This window comes from Chanodichthys erythropterus, chromosome 10, assembly GCF_024489055.1.
Source record: "Chanodichthys erythropterus isolate Z2021 chromosome 10, ASM2448905v1, whole genome shotgun sequence".
NCBI lineage: Eukaryota > Metazoa > Chordata > Actinopteri > Cypriniformes > Xenocyprididae > Chanodichthys > Chanodichthys erythropterus.
In genome coordinates this window covers 27382606-27408035 of record NC_090230.1, presented here as the reverse complement: position 1 = coordinate 27408035, position 25430 = coordinate 27382606, and the positions used below count along the sequence as shown (strand labels likewise).

At 38.7% G+C, this 25430-nt stretch overlaps 2 protein-coding genes across 4 annotated transcripts; both read left to right on the top strand.

Moving 5' to 3' along the window:
• Positions 1 to 11507: 11507 nt before the first annotated feature.
• Positions 11508 to 25106, top strand: LOC137028094 (gastrula zinc finger protein XlCGF57.1-like). 2 transcript variants are annotated; one of them, XM_067396854.1, is made up of 4 exons: positions 11508 to 11566; positions 21206 to 21394; positions 22489 to 23505; positions 24518 to 25106. In XM_067396854.1, the coding sequence occupies exons 2-4, from the start codon at positions 21343 to 21345 to the stop codon at positions 24550 to 24552; spliced, it is 1104 nt and encodes a 367-aa protein (XP_067252955.1). In that variant the 5' UTR covers positions 11508 to 11566; positions 21206 to 21342; the 3' UTR covers positions 24553 to 25106. The 2 variants fall into 2 exon arrangements, with proteins under 2 accessions (XP_067252955.1, XP_067252954.1); XM_067396853.1 differs by lacking the exon at positions 11508 to 11566 and adding an exon at positions 20683 to 20808.
• Positions 11541 to 21123, top strand: LOC137028092 (uncharacterized). 2 transcript variants are annotated; one of them, XR_010896152.1, is made up of 11 exons: positions 11541 to 14316; positions 14536 to 14659; positions 16297 to 16531; positions 16616 to 16892; positions 17981 to 18158; positions 18265 to 18341; positions 18440 to 18620; positions 18801 to 19049; positions 19283 to 19342; positions 19426 to 19574; positions 19699 to 19838. XR_010896152.1 is itself a non-coding variant. In XM_067396852.1 (11 exons), exons 1-11 carry the CDS (start codon positions 14041 to 14043, stop codon positions 19878 to 19880), a joined length of 2100 nt encoding a protein of 699 aa, XP_067252953.1. In that variant the 5' UTR covers positions 11541 to 14040; the 3' UTR covers positions 19881 to 21123. The 2 variants fall into 2 exon arrangements, 1 of the variants encoding a protein (XP_067252953.1); XM_067396852.1 differs by having other exon boundaries at positions 19171 to 19342; positions 19699 to 21123.
• Positions 25107 to 25430: the final 324 nt, after the last annotated feature.

Here is a 25430-nt window from a genome sequence, read left to right as displayed (position 1 = left end):
CCATTATTATTATTAATTTTTGGTCTTCTAATGTTTTATTTAATTAAATTTAAAACATGTAAAGTAAAACCTTAGCTGTCCAATAAATAATATTTTACCCCACACGACTGAGATTAAATTAGTCCGTTCGTTTACATTAACTGTTATATTTAAATAAAAATGTTTAACATTTAAAAATGTTAAGGCGCGTTTTGACAATCAGTCCGTTGATTTCACATCGCCGCTCTGACGTCATCTATAGCTTTCTTCCTCGTTTAGTCAGCGCGTTTGTTGTGTCTTCTGAGGTAAGTTCAGCAGTTCTGTTATTTCGCGTATTTACACGTACATAATATAAACTTTACCCCGTTTATTTAAGCAGCATTCTACGAGGTTATGTTTTTTTTAAACGGATAAAGCACACTATAATCGTCTTTCCTGGCATCTGCAGACTGATTTAGTTGAAACAATCATCTGAGGGAAAGGCTGAAGCAGGGGCGATTCTAGCATTTAAAAAAAATATTATTTGACTGACTGTTGCTCATTTGCAGACCTACTCCCGCACGACAAGAAAAAATATCGTATCCATCTACAATGAAATATAAATTATTTTAGTTTTTTAGCCTTTATAATCAACAATACGGTTGGATATTCATAAAGTCACCCCATGAATATTGATGTCATTTTAAGTATTTTAACTAACCAGCTAATATTCATTAAGAATATAGACAAACCATGTATTAATGTAATTGTCTATTGGCAATATGATTAATCTGTTCTATATTTATTTCTATTTATTAAAAATAACAACATGAATTATCAATTTGCCACTTCTATAAATCAAGTACAAATCTAGTATAAATAGTATAAATCAAGAAAATCAAAAATCCCTTTACTCTACGCTTACTCTAATTTATGTATCATGACACTCCTGATTCATTATTACTTAATACAAAACTGCACCGATGCAGATGTAATATCATAGCATTAGCAATCTTTCAGTAAATGCACACACACACGACACACACCTTGTGCTCTCTGATGTTCGCTCTGCTCGGCGCCCCTGCAGATCGAAAAATGCGCTAAATCCAAGCAGACTCAGATAAGGGGAGGAGCCGAAAATTGACGCAGCTTGCCGCCGTTTCAAATGAGTTTTTTTAAAGGGGACTGAAGCGATCAAAAATGTATTAATCAAATATTTTTTTAGGGGGGCTGGGCAGAAGTTTAGGGGGGCTGAAGCCCCCCTAAAAGGGCCTAGTGACGCCCCTGGGCTGAAGCCATTAATTTTTTGAGTAATGTTAGTGTTATTGAATGTGATGTTATCGCAAACATTTTTAATCTGAGGGGATTTCATGGGGACAGAAACATTTATCACTTTGTCGTGCTTTTTAACATGAATGTAGTTGTTATAAAATCGAACTGTATTTGGTTTCAGATGGAAATATTCAGTTATGCTCGGTTAATGACAGGAAGTAAAAAACAAAAACAAAAAAACTGTACAGTCCATAGCAGTAAGTGCTCTCTGTCCTCATTCGTGGACTCGTTAATTAATATTAACTCTCTAGTCTAAAGTACTCTAAATTCCTTTGTTTGAGATATCCCATTAGACTTGCATGATAAAATGTTGGTAATGCATATTAGGGATGTCCCGATCACGTTTTTTTGCCCTTGAGTCAGAGTCATTTGATTTTGAGTATCTACCGATACCGAGTCCCGATCCGATACTTCTATAATACATGAAAAAGAATAAAGAAGAGCGAAAAAACAGATCCAGGAAACAGTGCTTTTCAGGTTTTTCAGGTATCTAACAGTCGTTTTCACGTACAGAAAATGGATAAAGTAATCAAATATAAAATATCACTTCATATTATCTTTACTGTATAAAATAAATAAAGATTAATCATTATTGAAGTTACAAAAACTATTCAGTCAAGAGCAGTAAGTGATTTCTTTGTTATTTGTTGTTTTATTTAACATTAAAAACAGGCAGCAAAAATAGTTTTTCTCCCTTTAAGACATGCACGATTCAGTACATACTGTTCCACATGCGCTGTCTTTCTCGACTAATATACGTTCACTTAAGACATAACCGACTATGTTTGCTAGGATATTAGCTAGGACGGGCATTTTTAAATAATGTTTGTATGAATGTGGCCGCCGAAGCCCAAGATGTGAAAGAGAACTCAGTATTTGCGCGCTGACTGGAATAAGTGTGTGCGCGCTTCAGATGAGCGCACACAAATCTTCTCACAGCGCGTGCGAGTTCACTTTCGCGTCTTGTTCTTGAAGGTTTAAATCAGCAAGGCTTAAATGAGTTAGTTTAAACACAGATAGCAACGTGTGCTGTTCAGGTCTCACCTGTATCAACACCCGGGTGATGACGGCGTAAATGACTGGACATGAGAGCAGACGGCACTCGCAGTCAACAGTTTACAAAGAGTGACTGTTTTGTCCACGCTTTCTGATTATCGTTGTTGTAACGTTTTGTGCATCCATCGACTGAAACATACATTATTTGAACTCTGTCTGTCTGTTTTCCACGTTGCTATTTTAAACAAACCATACGGTACGGTTCGATTTTTTACAGAGAACCATTGCACCCCTAATACATATATATACGAGTCCTGATCGGGAGGTAACGTCCGATTCCACGAGTCTGAAACCACGTGATCGGGCCCGATTTCTGATCACATGATCGGATCTGGACATCCCTAATGCATATGTAAAGTAACTAGACTAAGTCAAATTAAGTCATAACAGAAACTGTTTTCATAGTATTTTATTTTCTCCATAACTCTAAAAAAAATAAAAATATTTGTCAGGCAGCTGTGCGTTTAAACAGTACCCTTACAGACAAATCTTCCTGGAGTAACTCTATACAGAGCTGCATCCAAAGATAACCAAAAATAAACAAATAAATAAATAAATATTTGTCACAGAGCTACATCCAGGGATAACAAAAAAAAAAAAAAAAAAAAAATTCATTTCACAGCCACCTGTTGTCTAGTGGAAAATTACCATTAAAATATGCTCAGTGGCCAAGTAAACTTGTCTGACCTTTACAGTTACATATGCCAAGAGGCCTCAAAACACTTCTAGCTTTTATAGCAAACTAATTCCACAATTGTTTTCTATAGGATGGATAAAATACTCCATCAAGATTTGCTACCAAGTAGTTGGCCCTCCTTGGGTCACCTTGAAAGCAATCCTCTGGGTTGAGCTAGGTTCCTGAGTGTCCTAGTTGACTAGAATTGAGCAGATGTTATCAGGTAGCTCTGTACTAGCCCTGGAGTTCTAGATCTTCATTAAATAGTTGGCCTTCAAAAAAAAAAAACAGGCCATTTTGAAGGAGATCCTTTGGGTCGAGTAGGTCCTTAACTCTGTAGTGTAGGCTCTTTAGGAGCCTCCCTGGTTCTTGCATTGAGTTTGGTCAATACTCATCTCAGTTGAGTCCAGTGGGTACTCCCCATTGAGGGTCGTTCTTTAGAGTACTGCACTCCCAAGGTCTGATCAGAAGATTGAAGGTCTCTCGTGAGACCTCCCTGGGAGGTCAGTATTGAAGGCTGAGGACCTCGCCCCTGAGTTGGTCATTGAGGTTTAAAGCATACATGGCGGTGTGGGTATTTCATACCCCAAATGCGTTAAGACGCAATGCGAGTTCCCTTTCGAAAGGGACCGTCTCAGGTTTCGGATGTAACCATGGTTCCCTGAGGGAATGAGACATTGCGTCTCCCTGCCATGCCTCTGGGCCGCCTGCTGAACAGTCCCTTCAGATGATAAGTGGATGACTTGTTCTCTAGGCACCGCATATGTGCTGTCGCTGGCCAATATGATTACTCTGACTTGATAGCGTTTCAGACACCGGTTCCCGCAAAGGCGTTCCACAAATGGGTTAAGACGCAATGTCTCATTGCCTATTCTCAGGGAACCATGGTTACATGCGTAACATGAGACGTTTCCATTGGTATCTGAAAAGTATTAATCACTTAGATTGGATTAAAACCATTTCAGAACCTTGAACTGTGAAACAATGTTTTAAAGTATTATGGCATGTCATGAGGAAGACTAGGACAGGAGGAGGATCAGGGGGAGGGATGGTGGGCCAGGACCAGAGCCCCCAACCGAAGGCCAGGGGGGAGCCAGTGGAACAGACCACGGGGGCTCTAAGAGGATCAGGGTCCTGGCTGAATGCCAGGGCGGCACTGGAGGAACTGACCAGGCTGGTTCCAGTGGGTCTGGAGTCCTGGCAGATTGCCAGGGTGGTGCCGGAGGAACGGACCAGGCAGATTCCAACGGTTCAGACGGCCTGGGCAGTAGCGGCAGGGCAGAAAGCCTGGATGGCAGTGGCAGGGCAGAAAGGCTTGGATGACGGCGGCAGGACAGAAGATCTGGGCGGTGGCGGCAGCGGCAGGGCAGACCAAGGTTGCTCCGTGGCCGTATCAGGGAGAGCGGGCAGCTCGGTGACGGCCTCCGTGGCCGTATCAGGGAGAGCGGGCAGCTTGGTGATGACAGCGGGATCTGGATGCTCTGGGACGGCAGCGGGCTCGGGCAGCCCTGAGTGCATCACAGGACTGACAGGGAAAGCATGCAGAACTGGCGTGGACTCACTGGCTGGAGCGGACTCACTGGCTGGAGCGGACTCACTGGCTGGAGCGGGCACACTGGCTGGAGCGGGCACACTGGCTGGAGTGGGCAAGGCCGCCAAAACATAAAAAGTGAAGACAGTCCTCTTGGCCATCATAGGACTGACAGGAAGAGCATGCGGGACTGGAGTGGACTCACTGGCTAGAGCGGGGTCTGGAGTGGACTCACTGGCTGGAGCAGGCTCTGGAATGGACTCACTGGATGGAGCGGACTCCCTGACTGGAGTGGGCTCTGTAGTGGACTCACTGGATGGAGTGGGCTCTGTAGTGGACTCACTGGATGGAGCGGGCTCTTGAGTGGACTCACTGGATGGAACGGACTCCCTGACTGGAGTGGGCTCTGGAATGGACTCACTGACTGGAGCGGGTTTACTGGCTGGAATGGACTCACCGGCTGGAGCGGGCTTACTGGCTGGAATGGACTCACCGGCTGGAGCGGGCTCTGGAGTGGAACCACCGGCTGGAGCGGGCTCTGGGAAGGCCTCCGGGCCTTGAGGGATGACTAAAGCCTTCCTCCTCCTCCTCCTTTTACGAGTGTGAAGCGGAGACTCAGTGCCAACCTCCTCTGAGGCCTCTGGAGCGGATTCACGGGCTGGGACGCACTCATGGGCTGGAGCAGGCCTTGAAAAGGACACACGGGCTGGAGCGGGCTCTGGAATGAACACAGGGGCTGGAGCGGGCTTACGGACTGGAGCGGAGTCACGGGCTGGAGCGGGCTCTGGAGTGGAACCACCGGCTGGAGCGGGCTCTGGGAAGGCCTCCGGGCCTTGAGGGATGACTAAAGCCTTCCTCCTCCTCCTCCTTTTACGAGTGTGAAGCGGAGACTCAGTGCCAACCTCCTCTGAGGCCTCTGGAGCGGATTCACGGGCTGGGACGCACTCATGGGCTGGAGCAGGCCTTGAAAAGGACACACGGGCTGGAGCGGGCTCTGGAATGAACACAGGGGCTGGAGCGGGCTTACGGACTGGAGCGGAGTCACGGGCTGGAGCGGGCTCTGGAGTGGAGCGGAGTCACTCCAGCCCCCACCGATGACCGGAGTCTCCTGCTGCTGGATCCTTGCATTGGTGGTTTGTTCTGTCACAGTACACACAGAAACAATAGACGGATCCAATTGCAGCATTTATTTGGGCAATCCACAATCATAAATCCAAAACAGGCAGGGGTCAAAATCCAGAAAACAGTCCACAAAACAAAAGACCAGAGAAACAAAAGTGCACGTCACAATACAACAAACCACAACCAAGGACAGAAACAACTGAGTATAAATAGACAGACACTAATGATGAAACACAAACGCAATGAGTGGGATAATGAGTCCAGAAGTGAGTATTGGGTAATGTAGTCCAAGGGGTGAAAACAAGAGTCCAGGATGGAGTGCCCTCTAGTGGCTGACTAGGGCACTCTCACTAGTGTTCATGACACAGACCAACTGAGAACATAGTTTAACTGGGCTACCAGTCATATCCGTGCATGTGAGTACAAAGACGAAGAAGAAAAGAGAAACGAGAAAAAAAAAGAAAAAAAAAACCCAGAGTCAAGAGTACCATGAGTAGCAAGATGCCTCTTTTAGGGATCAGTCACCACTTGCGATCAATGATCCGGATTTCTGGTATGATGCCAAAAACTGTTGAGCTTCCTTCACTGAGAAGAGGCGTCGCCTCTCCCCGTCATCAGTCTTAATAAACAGTCGCGCTGGATATAGCAGTGACGGCTTGAGTTTGAGCGTAAACAGCTGACGCATGACATCTTGGTACTCAGCTCGTTGGTCCATCACCTCAGGACAGTAATCATCGCATAAGTACACTGACAGCTCGAATTACCATGTTCTAGGTCTGAAATTTATGGAAACTAATGATCACGGCTCTAGGTTTACCCCCTTCCGCCGGTTTGGGTCTCAGCGCACGATGAGCCCTATCAAGCTCCGGTGGAGAAGTCAGCACATCTTGGCCCAGTATGTCCATCAGGAGATTAGAGAAGAATACTGTTGGTCGTGTTCCCTCCACAGATTCGGGTATCCCGATGAGATGCACGTTGCACTGTCTGCTTCTCCCCTCCAGGTCAGTAATTTTGGCTTTCAGTTTAGCGTTGTCAACGGCCAAGTTGGAATGCTGAGATTCCAGTGACTGCATTTGATTCAGCCCAGATTCCAGGTCGGAAATACGTTGTTCATGATTAGCGATCGTGGTCTGCACACCGTCTAATTTCGCGTCAATGACCGCGAGTTTGTTTTCAAATCTGACAGACAGTGAGTCAGGCTTCGTTAACAAGTCTGCGCGCAGTTCCGCTAGCATGTTAGCCAAAGTAGCATTGTCGATAGCAGAGTCCGGTGATGCAAATTCTTTCTTTGATTGTTTGGCGGCTTTAGACATAGTTGCTGGCTAGGACTGTCCAACTACTATTTAAGAGGCAGTTATAGCGAGGTTAAGATTAAACTGACTGAATACCAAAAACAGAGATTGTGTGTTCGGAGCTTGGAAAAACACCGCTACTCCATCCCACTCGCTAACCGGAAGTCTGCTTACTGATTTTTTAAATCAAAAATACAGTGAAAACAGTAATATTGTGGAAACAGTATTATTACAGTTTAAAACAGCTGTTTTCTATTTGACTATATAGTAAGCTGTAATTTATTCCTGTGATCAAAGCTGAATTTTCAGCATCATTACTCCAGTCTTCAGTGTCACATGATCCTTCAGAAATCATTATGATATGATGATTTGCTGCTCAAGAAACATTTATGATTATCATCAATGTTGAAAACAGTTGTGTAATTTTTTTTTTCCAGGATTCTTTGATGTATAGAAAATTTTGTAACATGTTTTTATAATGCATCCTTGCTGAATAAAACATTCATTTCTTTAAAAAAAGACATTGATCTGATATTCATAGTTTTTCTTAATCATAATGCTTCATATAAATGCTTGACCATTTATAGTGTATTTAGAATTTCCAGATGCTTTGTAACAGGCCTCTTCTTCACTTCTTCTCTTGAGATGTTTGCTAATAAATCAATAAAGAGAGATGTTTTATTCATTTTCAAGTAATCATGGATCAAACTTGTTACCCATTTTATCAATAACCTTAATTGTCTGTTTTTATTTAACTTGCTTCAAGAATTAATCGACTCATAATTTTAGGTACAGTATGTCTGAAAGCTGTAAACCATGATTATTGCTTTTAAAAAAAAATAAAACGTAGTTAAACTATGCTCTGAAGTATTCAAGATTTTTTAACAATTGTTGGAAAAGTTGGAAAAGTCATTTTCATGTCTTTTCTCAAAAATTGGGGCAGACAATTAATTTCAAATTAAAATTAGCCCAAGCTTTACTCCCCCCCCCAAGCCATAGGTGTATATGACTTTCTTCTTTCTGATGAATGCAATTGGAGTTTTAGTAAAAAATATCCTGATGCATTCCGGCTTTATATGGCAGTGAACGGGACCAATGAGTATGAGCTGAAGAAACTGCCTTCATCCACATCCATCCATCATAAACATATTCCACAAGGGTCCGGGAGGTTAATAAAGGCCTTCTGAAGTGAAGCGATGCTTTTTGTGTAAAAATAAATAAATAATAATAAAGAAAATCCATATTTAACAAGTTAAGTAAAATATCTAGCTTCCACCAGGGATCCATACAGGGATTTTTTTCTGGAACATTTGTTTCCCAGAGATTATTTGGAAAAAAAGCTTGGCTGCTTACCTTTTGGTTTTGTATATCCTACAAACTTCAGAAATACATTTGATACTTCATATTATTTATGTTAGTAACCAGAGATGGGCATAAATACATGGAAATGTATTTAAAATACAAATACAAAATACTGTGTGGGAAAATGTATTTAAATACAAATACAAATACAGTATTTTGTATTTTGAAAATCCCTATTAGGCTGAAATCTATCTGGGCCTATTCTGAATGCCAAAAAGCATTTAGATGTGTGCAACTACTAGAAACTTTCGTTTTAATTTTATATACCTCTTCCCTTCCCCTGCCCTGTAGGAAATAAAAAACTACAACCCCCCCCCGAATTTTTAACTTTTATTATGTTTTATCACCATCATTAAAAGCCAATGTGACAATGTGTAATTTGTTAAGCTAATTATAAATAGTCACAGTGAATTAAGAAACTACATAGGCCTACTGACTTTTAATTCCTTACCTCATTTCTGCACTCTCTGTCATTCTCTCTCTGTCATTCTCTCTCTCTCTCTTTCTTAAGTGCTTGCTTCCTTGCTGGTAATTACAAATAAACTTATGTAGTGCAAAATAGCAGCCATTTATATACTTACTCCTGACAAGGTTACAATGTAGTCTATTACTTATGGTGAACACTATTTAAAAAAACTGTAAAACTGGGAACCTTTTCTGCTTTATAGCAAAGAATAGGGATGGGTGATATGACAATATATGGCATGGTTTCACAATTATCAATATCAGTTTTGATACCACAGCAAAAACTGAATTTCAAACTCTTTTATAGTAGTATAGTAACTTTTATATTTATTTAATGTAAAGTTTATTTGTTTCTATATACATAATTAAAAAATATAAAGTTTATCTAAAATAATTTTTTTTTTTAATTAGAAATCATTTGGCACTTTTTTTGGTGAACAATAAAACTAAAAGTGTAGTGTATCTTTCATCATTGTCATCACAAATGCACACAATTACTACACTAAACTGATGGAGACAGACAATGATTAACCTAATTATTTCGTCTCTACATAAACAAACATTTGCATAGATGGGTAAACACAATCACAATTTGGAAATGTGTCCAGTTACATTTTCATAAAGCATCATGTTTGTAAAATTTAAAATGATTACATTTACAAAATGAGCCTGCATAGCAGAAATAATGAATAAATTAATGGTCGGTGTTTAATACAATAGTTAATTGAAATAAAATAATTAATGAATTAAAAAACATATATAACACAGTATTGTTCAATTTAGTGTTATACATATGTTATCATATTAATATGTTTTGTTCTAATGTCTCAAGTCACAATTTCAAGTTTACTGGGTTTAACTTTATTTGGGTAGGGTTTAAGAAGTGTACTAAAAAACTTTTTCACATGTATCGTCAAAATGACCTACAACCTAATCAGTTTACATGTGGAGAAATCCATTTATTCACAACTTCTCAAGAGACGAGTGTTTGACATAGTATAAGAGGTGTTTGACAAATTATTCGGCAAACTACTTCCTCTCATTGCTGCTTTTTGGTCGTTTGGAGAACAATTACTCAGAGTCGCCCTCTGTCGTTTTTCACAGAATTATACAATGGAGAGCACGTCAAGCATAAAAGCCTAACTGTGTGTTCACACCGCCGTTGGCGAGAGCATCAAAGTGACGCTAGTCATTCATTTTCAATGAGAGCCAATGAGAGTTTGAACGAACAGTACAGCGTTGTTGGCAGGGCGGCCAAGGCGATTGTTGACGCTCTCACCGGCGACGGTGTGAACGCACGGTAATAGGTTTACTGAGGAGCGCGCGCAAAACCTGTCGGCGAGCCAAAATCGGGGCTAAAATCGTGCAGTCTGAACTCGGCTTAACATGCAGTAACGTTAAAGGGATAGTTCACCCAAAAATGAAATTTTGATGTTTATCTGCTTGCCCCCAGCGCATCCAAGATGTAGGTGACTTTTTTCTTCAGTAAAACACAAATGAGGATTTTTAACTCCAACCGCTGCTGTCTGTCAGCCAAATAATGGGAGTAGATGGGGACTTTGGCTAAAAGAGTAAAAAAAGCTTGCTTAGACAAATACAAATTAAACCCTGTGGCTCGTGACGACACATTGATGTCCTAAGACACGAAACGATCGGTTTTTGAGGTCTGATCACGCTCTGACAGCGGCAGTGATGTCTGACACTCATTAAAGTATATGCGCAAGACATCACTTCCGTTGTCAGAGCGTGATCAGACCTCACTAACCGATGCTGAACGGAGTTGGACATAGTCGTGTATTAGAAGTAAAAAATTATATAAATACTGTTCGGTTTCTCTCACAAACCGATCATTTCGTGTCTTAGGACATCAATGTGTCGTCACGAGCCGCAGGGTTTAATTTGGATTTGTCTAAGCAAGCTTTATTTACTCTTTTAGCCGAAGTCCCCATCTTTTTTGGGGGGGGGGGGGGGGGGGGGGGGGAATTGGGGGGTGTGTCTGGTCTGAACCTGGTCTGAACTAGTTGATGCATGAAAACAACACCCTGATAAAGAGGTTGACTGTCTCAAAGTATTTTGAGTATTTTGAAAATACAAAAATACTCATCTTAAATGTATTTAAATACAAATTACATTTCATTTTTTCCAAAGGCTTTAAAATACAAAATACAAAATAGTATTTTGTATTTCAAATACGTATTTTAAATACATGTATCTGAAATACTGCCCATCCCTGTTAGGCACTATACTTTATCAATTTATGGAAATTGATGACAATTGTTTATTTTGTCCCAAAAAAAATCTGGCAATATTTATCTATACATGTTAAACAGAAATCAGGTTATAATTGTGAATTAACATCCAAAGATGTTATCTTATTATTTATTTATTTTTATTTTTTTTGTTTTTATAAAAAAATGCTTTGGTCAATTTTATGATGAATCTTATGATTTTATTTGTTAAATTTCATATTCATAAAAGTAAAAGAAATTGATATGTTCTTAATGTCTATATATATATATATATATATATATATATTCTAATAATCTCTCTCTCTCTCTCTCTCTCTCTCTCTCTATATATATATATATATATATATATATATATATATATATATATATATATATATATAATAAAATAAAAAAATAAAAAACTCGTGGAGGTGCTGAAAAAAAAGCTATTGATCTCGTCTCGCGGTGATGACGTCATTATTCGCGCGCTCTTTCAGTCAGTTGCCCGGAGTCTTCTGAGGTAAACAGTTCGAGCTATTTCGTGGTAAGACTTATTATTTAAACATTGTTCAAGTTTAAACATTTACGGGGTCATTTCTAAAAGGTTTCCATTTGGTTCGGTGCTGTTTGCGTGTCTGCTGCTAACTGAACTCTTATTCTTTTCCCTTTTTATCTGTTTCTCAGACAAAAACGGTACGATGTTAGCAAACTGTTTATTTGTTTGAGATTTATCAGCGCTCGACATTAAGCCTGGTCATATTTACTTTTCCAAGTAAAAAAAAGTTGCTTGTCTGGATTTTTGTGTTGTAAATATAATTAATTCTGAAGCAATATTCATATGTTATATTAGTTTTGACATATTAAAATCTGCATATTTGAGATATTTACCCCGAGGGGCATTTTTTTTTTTTTTTACCTTTTTAAAGGACATTTTCCCTTATCTTACTAATGTGTGCTTCATCTTTAATTTTACATTTTTAACTTTGATCAACAAATTCAGCTAGAAATAATAAGACCCTCACATTGACAAATTACAACCGCATTAAATATTGTTGTGAGATTGTTTTATATATATATATATATATATATATGTATATATATATATATATATATATATATATATATAGAGGGCGCAACGCTAAGGATTTTTTTTACTGGACCAGTCGGGCCAGTGGTTCAAATTTTTACTTGCCCTGCCAAAATTTTCACCGGCCCCACAAAAAAAATTAATAAAAGTAAAAGACAAGAAAATGGGCCTATAAAATAAGCATAGTTATTGTTTTCGTTGTCTTTGTTACATTTAACCTCAATAAATAGGGTTATGACACCAAAAGCTACTAGATTAACATATATTTTAAATAATCAAATTACGAGTAATAGCACAAATAAATACAACAGAACAAACATATAAATGAAATAAATGGTGCTTTTCAAGTTTTTCATGTAGGTTTGAACAGGAGATTTTCAGTTACAGAAATTCTAATTAATGTATAACTATAGAATAGATTAAACTTTATTAAATTTAATCGGTCAAGAGCAGTTACAGATGCATAAAAATGTTTTTAATGTTGAAAATATAAAACGTTGAATACTGTTATTTGAAATTATTAAAAAAAAATGTGAAATGTGACACTTTAAATGTGAAATTAAACCCACCAGTAGGTGGCAGCGAATCACTGTTAATGAGTGAGTCATTGAAATTTAAACGATTCATTCAAGCGGCTGATTCATTCAGGAAGTGTTGCTCAAGAGACGCAAAACAATTCTGTGGACTTTGGAACTATTTTCGTTGGTGAAATACAGCGAAACAGGTGATTTGGTGTCTTAAATGTAAGTCACTTGATTTTAAGTTCTTGTTCATTAAACTGTAGGCTGAATGAAATCAATATCACATTTATAATCATGCTAATATTTGGAGAAAAATGGTGCTCTTTGTGTAATATTGGTTAACTATATTAAATTATATAAATATGAAATATATACAGGGCATTTTTGCCCCTAATCTTGAATTCTGGGGGCATTCTAAAGGCATTTTAATAGACTAAATCATGCAGTGAAAGTGCACACTCTAAATATGCACACGCACTAGTCTAACCTAATAGACTACGTCACGTAGTGCATGCGTGCACTCGATGAGTGTGTTTGTTTTTGTTTTTTTGTAAAGTGAGGGACATACTCGATAATATCAGATCATTAAATCAACAATTACGATACCATAGATGATATATAATGCACATCCTACAGCACTGGCCCGATCGGGAAAGTGACCGTTCCGTCTACTGTCCTGAGCGTCGTTCACACTGGCCCCGGACCATCAGGCAGTGCTCATTGTTGAGCTCTGATATATATATACAGTCAAACAAAATGTATTCAGACACCTTGAACATTTATTCATAAATACAGTTTATTCACTGTAGTTTAAAAAAATGGTGATAAATTATGACAAGATCATATAAAATAAGAAATGTTAGAATAATATTTTTAAACATGGAACTAAACCGACAGTAGGTGGCGGCAAGTCACCATCTTAATGAGTGAGTCATTGAGTCATTCATTCAAATGACTTGTTCACACGGCTGAATCATTCAAGAATGAGGTAGGTGTTTACAAATAGGTGTGTTCGACCTTAGCTGCGGCTGGATGTAACCGATCGGTGAGAATTGCTGCTTGCCCCTTCTCTCGTCAGCTATTTTGTGTGCAAGTTAACTCCCTGTCACATGATTAATTCAAAATGGAGCGCAGTAAAAAGAAGTGATTGAAGGCTAATATTAACTATCCGAAAATCAGCTTTAAAGGGCACCCATTATGCAAAATCCTCTTTTATATGGTGTTTGGACATAAATGTGTGTTGGCAGTGTCTGAACACTATCACCCTACAATGACAAAAATCTACCCACTGTGTTTTCATCCATGCCGTTTTCATGCCCTGTCCACGGCTGCTAACTGACAGTCCTGCATTTTCCGTCCTCAGCGAGTTTTCTCCATTTTCTCCGCACTCCAATCGCTGTATAGTAAACAATGTCTCGTCAGCAATCCCGGTGTTTTGTTTTTGGATGTACGAGTGAGCACAAGAGTCTTCATCTTCTCCCTGCATCTGAGCCACTGAGGACGCGGTGGATTAGTTTTATTTTTAAAGGTAAAGCGCCTGAAAATACACCTAAACACATTTTTGTCTGCGCAAATCATTTCACTTCTGACTGCTTTATGAATGAGGGGCAGTACAAGGCAGGCTTTGCTAAAAAGTTACTTATCAAGAATGGATCTGTACCGACTCTTCGTCACCCTCCAGAAGAAGTAAGTGTCACACTGTTTACATTTTTATAATTTTTTGAGCCAGTTCCACAACAAATGCAGTTAAATCTACGTTGTCTTAGAGACCATATGTCTATCATCTATTTTAAACCTTGTTTATATACTGTATAATCACATGTTTGTAAAGAACAGGGTGTTATGGGTGATTGTCTTGGAATAATGTAAAGACAAGACGTTAAAATGCTATGTTTATTTGCAAAGGCCAGCACATCGACACAGAGTCGTAGCACGATGGATGTTGCCGTCCAGACAGAACCATCTCAGCTACACAGTGTTGGTACACAGCTTTCAATGGGGAGGCCTCAAGCACACCACATGAGTATCGGTATGTTGATGGTTTTAATCATATTTGTTTTGCATAGTAGCCGTCGGTGTTGGGGTAACGCATTACAAGTAACTTTAGGTATGTAATCAGATTACTTTACCAAGTAACTTGTAAAGTAACGGATTACTTTTTCAATTTACAACAGAATATTTGTTACTTTTTCAAATAAGTAATGCAAGTAGACTAAATGTGAGCAGGCATTTACTCATCTCACTTGCACAAAAACATACAGTATTCCTCAAAACGATTAAAAAGTGAAATGCAATCTCAGAATTTTACGCAAACCGGTAATAAATAACTATATTAACGTACATAAATATACTTTTGGTATTTAATCGCACTTTATTAACCATTGTCTTTGCCCCTGACCTTCATTGATCTAATTTAACCATACTATTAAGAAAAAGGACTTTAGATTAGAATGGCAGCACAGCTGAAATGTTTGTTTGAGCTGCGCCCTCTACTGTACAGGCGTAAATATGCATTTCCTTCAGCCTGATGGTGCGTTCACACCAGACGCAACTGAAGTGTTAAGCGCGTGTGATTTACATGTTAAGTCAACGACACAAATAGACATCCTGCGGCTCGAATGACGCGATTCACACAAATGACATGGCGTGATTGACGTGATTCGTACAAATTGCGAAAATAGAAACTTTTTTTTAATATTCGCGCCATGTTAACCAATCAGGAGCTTGCTCTAGTAGTGACGTGATTACGATATAGCAAGCAGAGGCTGAAATCTCAAACAAAAATGGAGGACAAAATCATTGTCACTGTACGATACATCTTCGTACTTTTTATAGAAACTGGAATAAAAGGATCTTGCTTGGAAGAAAGTGAGTGAGGAGTTTGGACCATCTGGTAATTTGTAAAAAAACACTCTTTACTCAATTTGAGCTATATATATATACATATTGAGACTACAAGCTAGCTAAAGCCGGCAAATTGAGCATATTCACCGTATTTTACAACTACTTTCCCGCTGATGAGATGATGTTTATTCAGAGGAAGTGTGCAGAAATGAGACTGGAGCCGCCTCGAAGAAGCCCCTCTCATGACATGAATTTGCGTCTGTTGTGAAGTGAATTTCACGCTCGAATGAGTAAACTCAAAATGTTCAAGCGTCCAACTATGGGTGAATAGTGCGATTTATTTGTGCAAGTCACGTCTTGTGTGAACGCCCCGTAAGGCTTATTCATTTAACTTTTTGTGTTAAAAGGGCTTTAACATTTGCCAAAAATAGAACTTTTTTGTTGTTATTAAGCAACAAGCAAGCCCAGCCCAGGTGAGCAAAAAAGTAACACGAAAGTAATATAACGCAAATCACCAGAGGAAAAAAAATGTAAAAATCTGTTTACGTTGCACTCAGTTAAAATAAAAGGACTAATATTGTAATGTCTTGCATTCATATGAGCGCTTAGACGCTAGTCGTCAGTCTATCATAAACTCATAGAAATCATACCTAGCTTTCAATAACTAAAACATGACCATGATATATCTGCTATATGAAATAATAAGTACAATATAGCTTGATGTTTGCCTGAGGATAATACATTCAATCAACATGTATCATTATATCTCCCTAATTAATGGTGTGGCGTAACACTAAATCTTTGCTGCATTACACATTCCAGGTGTCCAGACAACTGTGTCCAGTTTTGACCTTAGCACAGCATCAGTGTCTCATACAGCTTTTGGAACAGTTATGACTTCCACACAGCTCAAGACTTCATCAAAGAGACCTCGTCTTGACCTTGATGATGAAGATACCCTGCAGGAATGCTCTTCTATACTAACAGCACAAGAGACTGATGTCACATTTGACCCTGCAGAGGCATACACATCCATAACCGAGCCAAAAGGCTTGTCGTAAGTTTCTATTATGTGCAGATGGTTTAGAATTATCTTTGTTTCAGCTTTATATTCTGCTTATATGTATGTATACATTTTCAGAGCTCAAGAATCCAGTCCAGTGCAAAACATAAGTAAATATATTGTCTATGAGACCTGCATCATGGAACTGTTCGAGGTGTGCCCGGTATGTCAGCGAAGCTGTCATGTACGATCACAAAAGCTTGGGACATTTCTACATGTGGAACAACTCTGCCACCACTGTCATTTCTCACGGAAATGGGACAGTCAGCCAATTATGGGCAGTACTCCAGCTGGCAACCTTCACCTTTCTGCTGCTGTGTATCTCTGTGGTGCTTCATTCTTCACAATCGAAAAGGTACTTGAGTATAAAATAATTAATCACATTGCAGTTACAGATACAATGACAAAGATTATTACGTTTAATGATTTACAGGTGCTGGTCAATGATTGGAATATCATGAAAAAGTTATACTAGATTCCCTACATGTAAAGTAAAACATTTCAAAAGTTAAAAAAAAAATTTTGATTAGAGCGTACAGCTCATGAAAGTCCAAAATCCAGTATCTCAAAATATTAGAATATTTACATTTGAGTTTCATTAAATGACCATCCCTACAGTATAAATTCCTGGTATCTCTTGTTCTTTGAAACCACACTAATGGGGAAGACTGCTGACTTGGCAATGGTCCAGGAGACAGTCATTGACACCCTCCACAAAGAGAGTAAGTAACAGATGGTCATTACTGAATGGGGTGGCTGTTTACAGAGTGAAATATCAAAGCATATTAAATGCAAAGTTGACTAGAAGGAAGAAATTGGATAGGCAAAGGTGCACAAGCAACAGGGATGACCACAAGCTTGAGAATACTGTCAAGTAAAGCCGATTCAAACACTTGGGAGAGCTTCACAATGAGTATAATGAAGCCGGAGTCAGCGCATCAAGAGTTACCACACTCAGACATCTTCAGGAAAAGGACTACCAAGCCACTTGTGAAACAGAAACAACGTCAGAAGCATCTTACCTGGGCTAAGGAGAAAACGAACTGGACAGTGAACAGTGGTTGAAAGATAAAAGTAAATTTTGCATTTCATGTTGAAAACATGGTCCCAGAGTCTGAAGGAAGACTGGAAAGGCACAGAATCCAAGCTGCTTGAAGTCTGGTGGGAAGTTTCTGAAGTTAGTAATGATTGATCTTAGGAAATATTCTAATATTTTGAAATACTGGATTTTGGAGTTTCATGAGCTGTACGCTCTAATCATCAAAATTAAAAAAAAAAAAACTTTTGAAATGTTTTACTTTACATGTAGGGAATCTAGAATAAATGAAAGTTTAATTTTTAAAAATAATTTACAATAAAAACTTTTTCACGATATTCTAATTATATGACCAGCACCTGTATTTCTATAATGTTTAGCAACTTCACTGTTCTCTCTGTTGTCAGATATTTGCAGCAATGAAGCTACAACTTTTCAGGTACGACACCTTTCGTCACCATTCAAGAATGTGCATTGAGCCTGCTATTGTTCACAAATGGAGAATCTGGCAGGGTGAGATGCTACAGCAGATATCTCAAAGGGAAAAAGTCATTGTTGGAGGAAGAATGAGTGCAGACTCACCAGGTATATTGTGGGAAAAGTTAGACCTTTTTCTGAGAAGAAAAAAATTCATAGTCTTTTTGCACATCTGTATCTCATAATAAGGGATTATGTATCAATGTTTGTGAAGGGCACTCTGCAAAGTATGGCAGTTACACAATGATGGACCTGGACACAAACACCGTGGTTGATGTACAACTCGTCCAGGTAAGAGAGCAGAAACATTTGTAGCAACATGAGGGAAGACTTGAGTTTTTATTTATTGGTTTTACCCCAAAACTCATTGTACTACATTTCTTTGACAGAGCAATGAAGTTGCGGGACGTTGTCACAAGGTGAAGGAAGGTTTGAAGAGAAGTCTCGATTTTTTGGATGCTCATGGCGTGACTCTAGACAGCATTGTGACTGACCGACATCCGCAAATACAAAAATTCCTCAGGGAGCGCAATGTCAACCAATTCTATGATGTCGGGCACATAGAGAAAGGTATGTAACCTTACTACCATTCAAATAATTTTCAAGAGTTTTACAGACTAATAAGTGTGATAATATTGTTACAGAGGATGTTTCTACATCACCATTAAAAATACACATAGTTGTTGTTTACTTTTTTCCGTCCACCACCCGTTATGTGTTGTTAAGCTTGTATTAAATTTTAATCTACAGGAATTTCAAAAAAGCTGGAGGTAATTTGCAAGTTGCAGGAGTGTGAAAAACTACGTAAGTGGTTACGTAGTATTAAAAATCACATCCATTGGACTGCTGCATCATCAAGCAATGGGCCTGAAAGAGTGGCTAAATGGACGTCTATCTTGAACCATGTCCAAGATAAGCACACACATGAAGACACCAATTTTCCAGTATGTCTACATCCACCAAGGCAAAGTCGAGACAAAAACAAGTGGCTTGTTGCTGGTAAGCAATGAAGTTTCTAATAAAAAACAGCATACAGCATGTCTTTTTTTATTCAAAATTAAATGCTTATTCAGTTCCTTTTTCTGACTGGTACAATAGAATAACATTTCCAATTATTTAGGATCTCTGGCCTTTTTCAAGTTGGAGAAAGTTCTCTCCAACAAGAGAATTTTAAAGGATGTAGCCAAGCTAAGTCCTCACCACCAGACCTCTAACATTGAGGTTTTCCACAGAGTCATACTGCGGTTTGCACCCAAAAATGTGGTCTTTCCATTTCTGGGAATGTTGTGCAGGTAATGTAGTTGTTGTAAAATTAAATTCACATTTGAATACACCGTTGTCATGGTATGCTGAAAATATATTTTTTTGCTTTCAGACTGTACCTGGCTGCACTACATTACAATGAGAATGTCGGGCGTCCTCGAGCCACAACAACAGCAGGTCAACCGCAGTTCAAAGTGACCTTTCCAAAGGCCAAGAAGGGAGAATACAGGGCCAGAGAAGTGAAGACACAAGCAACTTTCAGTATGTATAACCAGAGTTTACTTATTTACAACTTATATAATAGAAATGTACATTACTTTTATTGCACTTTTCCTTACAAGGAATGTCAGAACTATTTACAAATAAAAAAATTCATTTTGCACAGGATATGTGGATGACCTGCTGGACCTCATATTTGATCAAGTCTTTGTGGATCCTGCACCATACATGGAAAAGGTCTTGAGGATCCCCATACCACCTCCATTGTGTGTAGAGTACGACCGACCTGAGAAGGAGGACGCCATCTCCAGCAGGGCGTCACATTTTAATCTATATAAACCAACATAGTTGCCCTGGGCATTGGGAAACTCCCTTCGAATCCTCAGGACCTCACAGGCTGGACAGCCAGGAATCCCCAGCATCAGCTCACAAAGCTCAGAAAAGCTACAAGACGCACAGTGCACATAAGTCGCCAACTTTCTGCAGTCAATAGCTATAGACCTCCAAACTTTGTGTGGCCTTCAGATTAGCTCAAGAACAGTGCGTAGAGAGCTTCATGGAATGAGTTTCTATGGCCGAACGGCTGTATCCAAGCCTTGTGCAAAAGTGCAATGCAAAGCGTTGGATGCAGTGGTTCTGCACTCTAGAGCAGTGGAGACATGTTCTCTGGATTGACCAATCACGCTTCTGTCTGGCAATCCGATGGATGAGTCTGGGTTTGGTGGTTACCAGAAGAACAGTACTTGCCTGACTGCATTGTGTCAAGTGTAATGTTTGGTGGTGTGGGGTTGTTTTTCAGGGGTTGGGCTTGAACCCTTAGTTGCAGTGAAAGGAACTCTTAATGCTTCAGCATACCAAGACATTTTGGACAATTTCATGCTCTCAACTTTGTGGGAAGTTTGGGGATGACCCTTCCTGTTCCAACATGACTGTGCTCCAGTGCACAAAGCAAGGTCCATAAAGACATGGATGAGTGAGTTTGGCGTGGAGGAACTTGACTGGCCTGCACAGAGTCCTGACCTCAAACCGACAGAACACCTTTGGGATGAATTAAAGTGGAGACTGTGAGCCAGACCTTCTCGCCAACATCACTGCCTGACCTTACAAATGAGCTTCTAGAAGAATGGCCAAAAATTCCCATAAACGCACTCCTAAACCTTGTGGAAAGCCTTCCCAGAAGAGTTGAAGCTGTTATAACTGCAAAGGGTGGACCAACTCCATATTAAACCCTACGGATTAAGAATGGGATATCATTAAAGTTCATGTGCACGTAAAGGCAGGCGTCCTAAAACTTTTCGCAATGTAATACATCTATGCACGTTGTCTGGATATTTAGTATGTGATATTTAATAGGTCTTGGCACAGTTTATTTTTTGATAAATATCAGTTTTAAGTTTATTTGTAATCGTTTTTGATCATTGTCTGTGTAAATTATGCAAATAAAGAAATTTATATCATGCAAGTTGTCATACGAATTTATTAGAGCAAATAAGTCATTGAACACGACACGACAGTACCCCTCACATAAATGTGATGTTGTTATAGTGCATAGTTAACGTTTTATCCGTATTTGTGTGTGTATGTCATTTTGTTAAAGCGCATAGTGCTACACCCTCTTCTGAAGATGGGGAGGGAAAAACTGCAGCTCATTTGCATTTTTTTTTTTTTTACAGATTGCTCCTCCTCTTTCAGTGAAGCTCCTCCCACTGCAATTCACCAATAAATGCTGGAATATTCCCATCAGCCTACAAGTGAAGACGAGCATCAAACCATCAGGAAGAGCTGAAATCTGCAAAGACAGAGTTTATTGATGGACAGTGAGAAGATGAGAGATCCAGAACACTGCAGAATGAAACAAAGAGGTTGGTGTTTATTCCTGATTCTTCATTCATGAGGCTGAAGAACAATAAGGTTATAAAGCAGTTCATCAGATTTATTGTTTCTAGTAAAAAAAAAAACATTTTAAATCAATAAATGAAATGGGACACTTTCTACGTCATGTGAAAAAGAAAGTACACCCATTTGGATTCTATTGTTTTATGTATAATAAAGAATCATGTGGTCCTTGGCAGGTCATAAAGGGTTAGTTCACCAAAAAATGAAATTATCCCATGATTTACTCACCCTCAAACCATCCTAGGTGTATATAACTTTCTTCTTTCAGCTGAACACAGTTATATTAAAAAAAAAATTCTCAACTTTGAAATGGGAAGTAAAGGTAACTTATATTTTGAAACCCAAAAAAGGATGGATGGATGGATGGATGGATGATCCATCATAAAAGTAATCCATATGGCTCCAAAGGGATAATAAAGGCCTTCTGAAATGCATTTTTGTCAGAAAAATATCCTTATTTAAAACTATTTTGCTGGTCTGCAGCATTCAGGTGTGTATTAAAACAGTGCCAAGGAGGAAATACATCGGCAATGAAAGCGATTTGCACTACACTGGCCAGAGCAAAGTAGAGTTTTCAAAAGATTTAGCGAGAGTTCTTTATGTCTAGTCATTTAATGCCCTGTTTCTATTGGCCGCGCAGGTAATCGTCACATAGCGCAGCTACTAAAGTTCTGCAGCATCTGCGCAAGCTCAAGTCAATGGTGCGCTCCGCTTGCATGTGCTTTGGTCGACGCCGCAACAAACCGTCCTCGCGCGGTGCAAACTATTGAAATAAATGGGTTTAATAACACAGTGTTACCGTTGTCACGTCATGTGTGAAAGGGCCTTTTTAATGTTAATATTATGCTATATAATTATGGAGTTAATCAAACATTTAAGTTTTTGCTACAGAAACATTTGTGCTGAGAATGTTTTAAAAGTAATAACTGGAAGATCAATGTACCTCATACATGGAAAGAGATTTATAAAACTGCATCAAAAGGATGATAATTTAATGTAGCTGTTGCTACTTTCATGTCACATTTCTCTGATTTTTTTTTTTAATTTACTTTAATTTCAGATGTAATGCTGAAGAATGAGGAGAGTGAAGAGGAGAAACATGACAAAACTGGAGAACAAATTCACTCACAGACTGAAAGTGTTTCTTTACTTAAAAAGAAATGCTTCACTTGCTGTCAGTGTGGAAAGAGTTTCAAATACAAACAGACTTTAAAGGTTCACATGACGATTCACACTGGAGAGAAACCGTTCACATGTGATCAATGTGAGAAGAGTTTTAGACTACAAGTTCACCTTAAGGAACACATGAGGATCCACACTGGAGAGAAACGGTTCACGTGTGATCAGTGTGGAAAGAGTTTCACATACAATCAGAGTCTCAAAATTCACATGAGGACCCACACTGGAGAGAAACCGTTCACATGTGATCAGTGTTGGAAGAGTTTTAGTAAACAATCACACCTTAAGGAACACATGAGGATCCACACTGGAGAGAAATGGTTCACATGTGATCAGTGTGGGAAGAGTTTCACACTCAAAAAGAATCTCAAGGATCACATAAGGATCCACACTGGAGAGAGACCATTCACATGTGATCAGTGTGGAGAGAGTTTTAGACAACGAGGAACCCTTAAGGAACACATAAACAAGCACACTGGAGAGAAACTGCATGAATGTGATCAATGTGGAAAAACATTTTTGAGGGCTTCAGGGCTGAAGGTCCACCTGAAAGTTCATTCACAGGAGAAACCACATTCATGTTCTTTGTGTGGAAAGAGTTTTTCACATCTGTACAGTTTAAAAGAACATCAGAATAGACATACTGGTGTACGAAATCACGTGTGCTCTGAGTGTGGGAAGAGTTTTATTACCACTTTAGGCTTGAATCGGCACCAGAGAATTCACACTGGAGAGAAACCTTACAAGTGTTCACACTGCGACAAGAGATTCAGTCAGTCAGCATATAAGAAAACGCATGAGTTGGTCCACACTGGAGAGAAACCATTTCACTGCACTGTATGTGGGAAGAGCTTCATTCGTTCATCTTCTCTAAGCAGGCATGCAAAAAAAAATCACAGTAAGTAGATCTTCAGATCCAGTGAAGCTGCATCCTCGCAAACATGACATAAAAACGTCGAACAATAAAATCTGTTCAATATGAGGGTCATTTACACACAGATTTTCTTGTAACAAGGTATGTTGTTCAATAAACAACACTTTAATATAATATAAAATAAACAGACCACAAAATGTGCTCGTCCTTCACTGCAGTCACTCCTCCTTTTATATGAAAACAATTAAAAACAATGTATTCTGCTTGCCAGGTCAGTATTTGGTGATGAACGCTGTTGTCGTGTGAATTAACTCCCATTCATATTCCTCGCTCGGATGCCCTTCCTGACACAACCCAGCACAGAGAGTGCTGGTACACATCCACACTCACTCGCACTCCTACGACACTTTGAAACATCCAGTCCACCTAACCTGCATGTCTTTGGACTAGTGTATCGATATTTTGATATGTATTGATACTGAAATATCTGAAACTATTCCAGTACTTCTTTCTGCAATATTGATACACCAATACCAGATGCGATGCACTTTAATTTCATTCAGTCGTCTCATTCACTCTGGTTAAATAGTATTAGTGTGACCACGTCTGATTTTTGGTGCGGGATTGAGCATAATTATACTCAGATGTCGCACTCACTTCCAGAGCACATACACATAATTAAACTGCCTCGGACATACAAGTGTTAAAACTAGCTCTTTTCACTGCTTTCTAATGGTCAAATACAAAATAATGTCACAAGGCCCATCTTGGTAAATGTGTCAGATCTTAAAGGGACAGCAGCCTAATAAACATGCCACTCTATGTTGTTAATATTAATCAAACAACAAAAAAAGTGAACTTCACTTTTCAACAAAGTGAAAATCACTAACTGCTCTTGAGGGCGAGTACATGTTGGGCCAATTTTCATTTGAAAGTTAAATAATCATTTGACTTGTGTAAATTTGGTTATTCTATATTTAATTTTTACAATGATTATCCAGTGTTATTTTAAATATAACTTTGTTTCTTTATTCAGTTTCTTACCTGGATACTACTGTTAGACCTACCTGAAAAAACAAAAACAAAAAAAAAAACATGCAAACCCCACACAGAAAGGACTCTGGCTACTGGTGACCTTGTTGTTGTTGCTACCCTCTGTGCCGCCATGTAAATGAACAGCCAAAACGCATAAAAAGTATTCAGTTTTGAGTTGATAATGGTGTCATGTAACTAGACACAATGATTGACAGGATAAAGAAACATTTAAATTTGTCTCAGTGAGTAAAGTTAATCTTCAATACCAGCAGTTTCAACTGTGAGATTCAGATCAACTCAAAGATGAAGTTCCTTCCCAAAGAACCTCATCTAAATGTTTTATTCTTGTATGTCATTTTGATATAAATTATATCATTATGCTTCAATTTTATGTTCGATTTTCTTGAACTGAGCTGGATGATGAAATCAATTTATTTTTTGAAGAACTGGTTTATAGATGAAATTAACTAATTCAGTAATTAATTGATCTTTACATTGGACCTGAACTGACTTCAAGCTGAAATGCATAATTTTTCTGTTAACACTGTAAAGCTTCTTTGTATTGTATAAAGTGTTATATAAATAAAGGTGACTTGACTTACGCATATGTATCAGTTGTAATTTGTTTACACTTTTATTGAGGAAAGTAGAAGGTTTATTTTTAATTTGTTTTTTGTTTTTATAACTAGTATTCTACATTTGAAATGGATCAAATCCTTTTGTCAAAGTTGTCCTAATTATTAATTACCTTGATTAACTATTTTGATCCACTTCAAACGTTGACTAATATCGTTTCAAACCCAAAAATTTCCTGATACTACTCACCCCCATGTCATCCAAGATGTTCATGTCTTTGAAGAAATGAAGGTTTTTGATGAAAACATTCCAGGATTATTCTCCTTATAGTGGACTTC